The sequence below is a fragment of the Telmatherina bonti genome (assembly GCF_933228915.1).
Source record: "Telmatherina bonti genome assembly, chromosome: 14".
In the NCBI taxonomy this organism is placed as follows: domain Eukaryota; kingdom Metazoa; phylum Chordata; class Actinopteri; order Atheriniformes; family Telmatherinidae; genus Telmatherina; species Telmatherina bonti.
In genome coordinates this window covers 17,284,836-17,295,870 of record NC_136612.1, presented here as the reverse complement: position 1 = coordinate 17,295,870, position 11,035 = coordinate 17,284,836, and the positions used below count along the sequence as shown (strand labels likewise).

The following is an 11,035-nucleotide window of genomic DNA, read 5'->3' as shown; positions in this document are numbered from 1 at the left end:
TGTACAAATACATCAGGCGGGTGGAAAACGTGGGATAAAGTTATTTCCAACGATGGCTGGTGAGTTTACCAAAGAGAGACATCCTGCTGCATTCGTTGCTGTGGGTTGCTGTTTTCCACTTTGTTTTCAGGGTCTGATTCAGGTTCCAACATGTAGGGCTGTATGCTATGTGTTGACATTGTATTTTGTTTTTTTTATTGAGTTCATATTAGCCTAATCCTTCTGTTTATGAGATGTTACAATGCCGGTGAAAGCAGTTGCGGTGCGCGCTCCCGATGTAGTGCAGTGGCGGGAGGCGGGGCTTAATGCGGAAGAGTCTCAATCCACTCGTTTTGCCCACAGGCTGATCTGACAGCCTACGGAGAGGGTCGGTCTGAAGTAAATAAAGCGATTTGTGACAATAACTCGATCAATCCCAGCCCTTCTGGTCTCAGAAATAAAAATAAATTAGCCTGAAATGCACATAATAGTTCCACTTTAACCAATTGTGGTAGAACTGCAGTAAAGGAAAAGTTTGGTTTGTCATTTTGGTGGGTAAAAAATATTTTAAATGGCTAAATACAGCATTTGTTTTGGTGGAGGATGTCTTGAGTGCTGAAACAGTCAGCCATGAAATTACATAATGACCAGTTTTGAAGTGCTGACAAGGCTCCACTGTGTTTTGTTTAATCTGCCAGAATGGGGAAGCGGTACTTGGGTCAATCCACTCGCTCCATCTATCTGGGCCTGGCATGTCTGTCCCTCACTCTCCATCTCCTTCTGGCATTTTTCTGCCTCTCAGTGCTCCAAACAGCCTGCGTTCTTCCCACCTCCTCCTCTCCCACATCTTCCTCCTTTCCAAGAACAGATAGTCAGCATCATCAAACTGTCTCACACTCCTCCTCCTCTTCTTCTGCTGCCTCCTCCTCAAATAAACTGCCAACCAGCCCCCAGAATGATGAACGTCACGAACTGACAGCAAGCACCTTTGACCAGAAACAAAATGGCTCGTTCGGTGAACCAACTGGAAAGACAAAGAAACTGGTTGAAGGTGGGAAAGTGAAACAAGCAGTGACAGGCCGCTCTAAACTGGAGGAGCTGTTTAAACATCCACTGTACAACCTGCCACGCCCCGAACGACAGCAAGATGATTGGCTGCTGAGGGTGAAGACTGAGGAAGAGGCCCAGGAAGCGGCAAGTGAGGAAGAGGAAAACTCCATTGCTGACGACAGTGAATGGTAAGCAAAACAAGCGGAGAAAACAGATCAATAACATCCAGATGAGAGTTGTTCTGAGGAAAAATCTGACTTAATTCAACTACAAGTCCTCCAGACTAATTATTACTGATTATAAAGGTTTAGGTTTTCATAATGTGAAGGCTTTGAAGGCATTTAGCTCAAACTGTTCCGGTTTTCTGAACTTGATGTTTAATTAGAACATTCACATTTTTCATTTATTTAGAAATACTTTTTAGCCCTGCTAAGGACAGATTAAGATTTTTGTCAACCTACAGTGGTGATCCAGACTGGAATGAGTTAAACCTCCTGACTGCCTCAAAACCTGTTTTTTTTCATTTGTTACGAGTGTTATCCTTCTACCCTTTATTTATTTCAGACACAATGGTCCATACCAGCAATACAAACAATTAAAACTTTAACAAAACAAATATAATGAACTTGTAGAAAGAGACACTGATTCCAGTGCTTCTGAAAACAGAATCAATATTTTGTATCACTTAGTGCCGACTGGGTCATGACAACTATAATTACATGTTTCTAATCTATTAATCAACACATGCATTTCATACATAAAATTCCTCAATACTGTATGAAAGACAGACACATTATTCAGGTTGAGTATGTGGCTTTCACATATCCATCTTGAAACTGAAAACTTTTCTGAATGCATCCTGAAATGCCATCTGAACGTACCACATACAGTAAGCTCTAAAAGGGCCATTTTAATATAATCTGTACATCTGTACACACACTCTTTTTAGAGTGAAAGAAAACACACCATAACTTGCATAACTCATAATATCACACCATAACTCTTTACAGTGCTGTAAAGAGAGGGAATGACCAACCCATCTGGATGCATCAAATTATTAATAACAACTGGCCACCTTTTGCATTCATTCAATTTCGTTCTTAGATATTATCATCTTTTCTGTGAGTTTATACTTGTCTTTACTGTCATTATTGTGATTATTAATATCTCCTGCAATTGGATAAAGGTACTGTAGGTGAAAAATGCAACATGTGTTGGCAAAAATCCTTCCAACCAAGCGTCCTCTGACCACAGTAACTTCTCTCTGAGAGTATGTGCACAGTACTCTGACCCCAGTAGGCCTACATGTGTACACAGCTCTGTATTAACCAACTGCAGTAACCCACTATTAACTTTCCTTCAGTACACACATAATGTAATTCACCAAGCTGGTGTGTTGACAGCTCTGCAGTTTAATCTTCATTTTTCACTAAATTTATTTCTTCTTCAAGTCAATGTTCCTCTACAATGCATGAACAGCCCAAGTTCTGCTCATTCTGGCACCTGGAAAACAGGCCTTTCTGCGATAAAGGCAGCAGTACCGTCCAGCTATCAGATACGTATACAAGGATGGTATTGTTGGCTAGCTGTGGGCTAGAAAACCTATTTATAGGACCTGCTGGGCCTGGAGGTGGGAGTTGGTTGTGTTTGGCTTAAATACCCACTTCACTTGAGCTCCACCACAACATGGAACGCTGAGATTTATAATTTTGTAAAACCCTTTAAAATCTAATCTTTTAAATGTTGTGCTGTATTTTATATTACGTCGAAGTCATGAAGACAAATGCAGATTCATGAGAATGTATTTTACTGTTGAACTTAAAAATAGCTTTATCTGAGACTAAAAACACATATTCTTGATTGCACATTTTAGCATCTGTTGCAGTTATTTCATTATTTCACAGAACCCTAATAGCTCTGATAATTCACCGTATCACCTCTGAATCCCTGCCTGTAGGCAAAGTGCCAGTCAGGAGAAGGGTTATGACAAAGTCACTTGGACAACAGATAAGGAGACCCACCCTCCCTGGCTACGGTTCCACCTGGGCATCTCTCGCTGGGAGCTGTATGACAGGAAAGACCCCAACCTGGCCCAGCTGACTCATTACTTGGCAACGCAGAACATCCTTGGAGCTGGTGAGCAAATGGGGAGGGCCAGGGGGAAGCAAGCAGGTGAAAGGAAAGGATGAGGTCCAGGAAAGGCTGCTAAAAACAGCAGGAGGGTGGTTTACAGGAAGGTAGTGAAGGATTACTAGATTTTAAAATATCCTCCATTCAACTCTCTGTTCCTGAAGACAACATCCTTTTACATCAGTGAGGTGGGCTACATACTGTGCCAAGATCTGCATCAATTTTTTATCACTTAGGACTGCTGGATTACTAAAAATAACACACCTCGTAGAGTTGTATGTCTTAATAGTGGAGCATTAAACCTGGAATCTGGCCCAGTTTTTGCTCTGATTTTTCTTATATCCCTTTTAACTCTAAGCTGTTAGCACAAACAAGAAAATCCTGTGAAAGAGCCAGAGGCAAAGCAGAGTATTTACTAAAGTTTTCACTAAATGAATGCAACATTTGACAAACCGTGTGTGAAGAACTGTGAATGTGACATTTTTGACAAATACAGTATCATGTTGTCACAAAACAAACCTAAACAAATAATCAAATGGCAGCACAAACTTGTAGAGACAGTACAACAAACCCTCATGGATTCACCAAAGTGTTTTGATGCCCAGAAATCTTTTTGGATTTTACAAACAGTAAAAAGCAAAAAAAAAAGAAAAGAAAGAAAGTTTTCTTTTATTTTTTCCATGTTATTTAATCAGTATATGTACTGGATGATTTAACGTTTTTCATCAGTTGTATCTGGAGAAAGATTAGAGAGTCCCTGATGATTTTGAGGAATTGTTGATGAACAAACACTCACAGTTATACATACAGTATATGTGTATGCATGTGTGTAAATACATATATACATACGCGTGTGTTTGTGTGTGAACAGTTAATAAAACTTGTCTCGTAAACATGCATGTTTATGTCCACATGAGGTCCTGTTTTCCGCATGCTCCAGAATGAATAATGTATTGAGATTTGAGTCATATGGTGCAGATTAAGCACTAATCTCAACCCCAGACAGATGATTTTTCCTTCTGTACCATCATTTTATTCATCTTTAATGCTTGAGTTTAGGCAGATTTTTATTGTGAGTCAGGGAGACAAATATAGAAATGAAAAAATATTTTAAAAATTTGATGTGTTTTATATAACTTGCAAGTTTGACTTTTGCTTGTTAAAAATTGTCCAAGGTTTGACAGAGGTTGGTTTGATTTCTTAGGATCAAAGACAAACAATGAAAAAATAACCCAAATTCTCCAATATGAGCCCAGCTGGGTAAAAATGTATTTTAACAGTTTACAAAAAGAACTTAATTAAATGCTAATTCCTCTGCTAAGCCACAGAGGAAATTTCAAGGTTGCAAAAATAGTCACATATTTTGCTATAATAATGTGTAACTAAGTGATTAAAATAGCTCCCAATAAAACAACTGAAATCTGTTTTTGAAGTATTTTATGGTATACTTTATCATCATACATTTATCATAATAAAAAAAAATAATAATAAAAAAAAAAAAATATATATATATATATACATATATATATATATATATATATATATATATATATATATATATATATATATATATATATATATATATATACACATGCTCTCACAGTAACACAATGTACATCTCATTCTCTCTTTTTTTTCTTATCATGATATATGACTGTATGATTCATAAGTTCTCTGTTTGCTTGATGTGTTTCTGTTAGTTCAGAAAACAGGAGGCACCCAGCTGAAACTGCTCGTATCATTCCCAAATTACGGACAAGCTCTGCTCAAACCAATGAGGTGAGGCCCCATCGTTCTGACTAACTGAGGATGACACTGTTGGGGAGGTATCATATTTCATAATTCCACTTTTGTGTGTTTCTCCTGTCCAGACAATCCAGAGATGCTGAGACAGATGTAAACCTCTTTTACTTCTCAGACTTTGAGAGACACAATGCAGAGATCTCTGCCTTTCACCTTGACAGGTACTGATCATTATGCACACTGTCTGCAGATCTCTGTCTGGGCAGACTGACTCTTATATCTTGCTGGACTGTAACTGGCTGGTTTTCTGACACTGGAATCATACATTCCTGACCATCTACAAAATGTTTTGGCAAATCAAGTGTACAAACATTTGTACAATATTAACATAGGGGTCAAATTTAAAAGGTAAGTGCAGACATTTTGTTAGAAAAAGGAACAAATAAAAACAGAAAATCTTTAAGATTAAAGCAAACAAATTTAGTTTTTTCTTATGTAGATAAGAAGCCAGAAAACAGCATTTTCCTTTTCATCTTAAACATTAACATGTGGCCCTTAAACAGTTCATTTTTATGGATTTTTAACATTGTATAGATATACACATAATAGTTCATTTTTCTGGCCATTCGCAATACCTTTCCAAGGACTTTGTCATGTTTGAAGGTGGCATTGCTTGTGTTGACAAGGTACAACATCCACTTCATTAGTTGTACCTGATATAAAGTGGCAGTCAACCTCACTCATCATGGAAACCTCACTCATCATGAAAATAACATGCTTTTCACGTGTGGGAAAAGCATGTTAATTTCACTGGAAAATGCTTTAAAATTGTTTTTCAATTGTTCAAACCATGAAACTAACTGATGTTACATCAGTGTACCTTGTGAAGTCTTTAGAACGGGAGGGTAAGTCAAGGATTTTATGAAAAGATGTTGAGAAAAGTGGTTTTCAAACCTTTTGTCCGGATCAAAAGGAATCTGAGTTCACACATGCTTTCATTCGTGCAACACTTGATTGCATTTAGGTAGGATCCTTCTGTTAGCTGCTGCTTTTGTGAGTAAATTAATGCTCATTAATGATTAAAACTGTAACACCTTTCTTGTGTTATTCAGCAACACTGTTGTAATGCAAGAAGCGAACAGCATTTAAGGTGAGCTCATTATAAGATGAGCTAACGATTTTGCTTCATTCATCAGGACATTTTACCAATCTTTATAATGAAGTCTACATAAAATGGCCTTCTACTAAGGATAGAGACTCTGATAGTGAAACAGCTGCTCATTGTTTGTTTACACCAAACACACGTAGCAACTGCATTGTAAAAACCCAAAAATACATGTTTACACAAACTGAAAAAGTTCAGGATCTGCCATGAAGTTTCTAAAACCCAACGGCTTTCAATCATCCACACATAACAATGTTATGGGCTTCCTGGATTTTTCATGTTTTCATCTTTTTGGTCCTGTACATTTCTGCAGCACCAGTTAGTTTGAGATATCAGGAAACAAAACTAGAAGACATTTCTAAATTTCAAACTTAAATCTTATTTGGATAATGACTGAGGATTTATGCCATAACATAACTCATCTTTATTAAGGCATCTAGTGCATAAACTAACACATAATCATTAAATGATCAAAGAAATTTTGGTTTGATTTACCACAGATTTGTTGACCCAAAGGTCATGAACCTGAACAAAAAAATATTTTCTAAGTTTATTTGCCAGGAAGACAGTGTTTGGGCTGGGACTCAATCTCAGTTATTTGACTGGCCTCTCATGTTCTGTTGCTCTGCCATTCAACTTCTTCAAAAGTTGTTTCACAACTATTTATGTCTATTCTGTGATGGTGTGGTGGTGTCAGAAATAAAAAGCTGTGTAAATGATGTCTGTGGAATAAATCATGTATGGTTTGTGGGTGTTTTACAGTTTGCGATGAGATTGTGTTTCTCCACCTTCACCATTACAGCCTCTCAGTGGCTGAGAGGTTAAAGTACTCCTGGTTTATGTCAACATGGAGGTGTAATTGTTTCTATGTGAATGGGATGTTGTAAGGAGATGATCCAACATTTATACTTTTTTTATACTTCTACCAATCTTTCTTCTGGCATTTCAGACTACTGGGCTTTAACAGGATCCCTCCAGTGGTTGGACGACTCATCAATGTCACCACAGAGATCAGAGAGATTACCACTGACCACAAGCTGTCTAGGACCTTTTTCACTTCACCTGGTATGTGTGATTATATTTTTGCGTACAGGACCACAGCTTCCCCGACTTTTTACTAAAATCTGTGTCTTTCTGACTCCCTGAAGCTGGAAACGTGTGTTTCTATGGCCAGTGTGAATACTACTGTTCAACAGAGCACCCAGTGTGCGGACGGCCACATGCACTAGAGGTTTCCCTTGCGGCTATGCTCCCTGACCTCTCCCTCGCACCCCGTAGGTCCTGGAGGTCACCATGGAGACGATCCTACAGCCGAACCAAGCTTGCACAGTGGGTACAATGGCCCATTATGTGATTTCTTAGGTGTAAGCCAAATGTTTTGATTTCATGTCCCCTGTTTCTTAATTACTTAATTAATTAATTACTAATGATTTTAATAATATTAATAATGATTTTATTGACAATTAAAGGACATTAAAATTGTGTCTCTCCAGCTGATATTTTCATGTAACTTTACTGTTTCCATACTTTAGAGCTTATGTGGAATGATTGGTGATGTGTGTTCAGTGTTCCCTAGTGGTCATAAAAAGTAGCTGCAACTTAACACAAACCAAAGAGTCAAACACAGTGACCATAAGGGAAAAAAATACATTTTTGTTGCTATCATGTACATATTTATCTATTCATTCATTGATTTTCTTGACCCCTTAATCCAATCAAGGGTCACAGGGAAGCTGGAGCCTATCCCAGCAATCATTGGGCGAGAGGAAGGGGACACGCTGGACAGGTCGCCAGTCCATCACAGGGCATACACAGAGAGACAAACAACCATTCACACTCACTTTCATTGCTAAGGAGAGTGATCAAACCAAGCATGCATGTCTTTAGATGGTGGAAGGAAGCCAGGGTACTGCAGAGAACCCACATCTACACAGGGAGAACATACAAACTCTCTACAGATTGGTCACTTCAAACTTTCCCCCATGCCGAGGCTCAAACGAGCCTTGCTGTGTGACCGCAGGGCTAACCACTACGCATCGTGCAGCCCTGTAGAATTTAAGAAGCTATATTTAATTTAGGACTTACATCCTATTAAATTGTCACTGTTATATCCTTAAATATCATTAAGACAATATCTATTGTATCTTTACTGTGTTACTAAGACTACAACACTTTGAGATAACTTGTTTTAAGTTATTTTATGATGTACTTATATTGTTTGTTACCACTATTCATATGTTTTAGCTCATTCAAACTTGCACATTAATTTGGAGATTGTGCCTAACAACTTTTTCCTCCATTTTAACATGGATTTTTTTTTTCTTATATTCTTAATGCTGTCTTGCTCCCAGGTGGGAAAAGAACCCAGCCTACTGTGACATAGTGAAACAGACTCCTCCTTACAACCATGGCACTCGACTGGTGGATGTTATAGACATGGCTGTGTTGGACTTCCTTATGAGTCAGTTTATTCAGTTGTTTGTTTGTCTGTTCATTTCTCTCCCTATTAAAGTATACAATAATTAATTAAATAATTACCTAAATTACCTTAAACTCTTTATATTTTTTGGGAACATAACTGAAGCACTATTTCCACCTCTAGGTAACATGGATCGACATCACTATGAGACGTTTGAGGCATTTGGCAATGACACTTTTCTGCTGCACTTAGATAATGGACGAGCGTGAGTAGCATATCCAAACTCATCTCAGCTCTGCCAGCCTATTATATCGTTCTTTTGTCGCTCATTTACCACTCAGTTGTCAAACATTATTTTATCGTTATGTTTATGTTATTTTAATAAGCCACTGTTGCTGTTTTCCAGGTTTGGGCGTCACTCTCAGGATGAGCCATCTATTCTTGCACCTTTGAAACAGTGTTGCAGGTAGAGGTTATTATTCAATTTTGCCTATTAATTGTCTTTCAATGCAAGTATTGTGGTGGATCCTTTCCCTTAATGTTTCTCTGTTACTGCCTCATTGCTCTCCTTCCTATTCAATCATTGCAGGATCCGTCGCTCCACCTACCTCCGCTTGCAGCTCTTGTCTCTCCGTGACTACTGTTTGAGTGATATAATAAGGGAATCACTGGCTCAAGATCTTCTGGCAAGTGTTGCCCCCCTCCTCTCCGAACAACACCTGTCTGCTTTGGACCGACGCCTCACAACTATCCTGGAAGTGGTGCAGGACTGTAAAAAAAAACATAATGACGTCATTTATAATGATATGGAGGCATTTGATCAAAACTATGACCATCAACTACACTAAGAAAAATTTAAGATAATAAATTATGTATTTTCTATACACAGTGTCTGCCTCGTGTTTCACCTCAAGTTAACTTGTGTTGACTCAAGACTGCATTTTATTCAAAAGACTACCACTGAAGAAGCCTCTGGATGAACACACTCCCATGATTAATTGTGTAGAGATAGTGCTGTGTTGTCTATTATGTTGAGCAACGTGTACAGAATATTCCGTACAGTCAGCTCCAGGTGTTTCAGAGCCTTCTTTATCATTTCATTGAGGTTATTTGAGTTACCAACTCTGACGCTTCTGCATCGATGAATGCAAAACTAACTAAAATGCACCCTCCACAGTTGTACCTACAGAAGATATGAAACATGTTGTCCACTCCCCCTGAAGAGGTCGCCACAGCAAATCATCAGCTTCTAACGACCACTTGATGTCCTTCCTGTAACAAACCTCTGCATTTATCCAGCCCTCAAAGAACTCTTGTATCCCCTTAGGGATGCAGCACAATGGGATAGGACTCAAATCGCCAACCTTTAGGTTAGGAAAACTGGTTCTATTACTGACTCTACAATTCAAAATGTATTTATGACAAGATTTCTATTTTAAAAACCTTGTATTGTAAATTTATGATTATGCATAATAAACAAAAATACAAAGTATGTACACACTAATGGGAAAGTTCAGTTATATTGTTGTGTGCTAAATATTGTCAGTGATCTTGTATTAAAAGCCAACTATATTTAAATAATGTAGCTGTGTGAGGTAGAAATGATGTTAGGCATTTAAGATACTGCCAGGTGTGTGTGTGTGTGTGTGTGTGTGTGTGTGTGTGTGTGTGTGTGTGTGTGTGTGTGTGTGTGTGTGTGTGTGTGTTTGCACCCAACAGTTTTGTCATGATGAGTGGCAACTGCAGATGTAGGTAATAAAGTAAAGAGTGATGAAGTTCTGCAGTATAGTGGAAGAAATTATCATGTCTTTGTATGCTGTAACTGTCTTGTCTTTTTTTTGTTTCATCAATTCTTCATCTCATCGAAGCTCAGCAGGCTTTTGCTGGGAACTTGCTCTCTCTTCTGTTCCTTTATGTTTATCGAGTATCCTCAGTGGGCCTCACACCGATGTTTGTGACAATTTATTACTTAACGGCCTAATTATTTCTGCAACGTCATCATTTTAAATAAAGTATTAAGGTATATTAATTAACTAATGTCCAAACTATAACGAAAATGCACAAATACTTGCCCACAATAATTTGAATGTTAAAAATCTAACATGATGGCATGTAGTAATGCATGCATCCGAGTTGTCCATGATCCCGAACAGTAAACATGTCATTACACATTTTTCTTTCTTTCTTTCTTTTTCTTTTTTTTTAACAAAACTTGCTAAATATGCTTAAGTATTGGAAATATTCTATGTTGGTCTTACGTTTTTATGCGAAACAAACATTTTCAAGATAGAGCACGTTTCTCTCATTCATCTGTCAAAAACCAGCTAATCTGAATCGGTTCATTAACGTGTTGCTATGGTGACGCCCATAACCTAGTGGCATTCATGATGTCTATGGTGGCATTACAGTGATTTAACTTGCCGAAGTACGTCTGCTTATATGAAACTATTGCACAACAGTTGGCATAAGAATTCTCACTGACCACGGTAGAGGCCTAAATACTTTATATCTTTATGTTTATATGTAGTATATTTCTCATCAATATGTCT

General features: G+C 38.0%; 1 protein-coding gene across 1 annotated transcript; it reads left to right on the top strand.

Moving 5' to 3' along the window:
- Positions 1-678: 678 nt before the first annotated feature.
- Positions 679-9,334, top strand: LOC306765549 (extracellular serine/threonine protein kinase FAM20C-like; the record flags this gene model as incomplete). The annotated part of the gene is made up of 10 exons (XM_079253032.1): positions 679-1,217; positions 2,987-3,165; positions 4,860-4,938; positions 5,031-5,123; positions 7,017-7,132; positions 7,216-7,396; positions 8,419-8,528; positions 8,670-8,751; positions 8,893-8,952; positions 9,076-9,334. The coding sequence occupies 10 exons, from the start codon at positions 679-681 to the stop codon at positions 9,332-9,334; spliced, it is 1,698 nt and encodes a 565-aa protein (XP_079109158.1).
- Between the last annotated feature and the right edge of the window lie 1,701 nt (positions 9,335-11,035).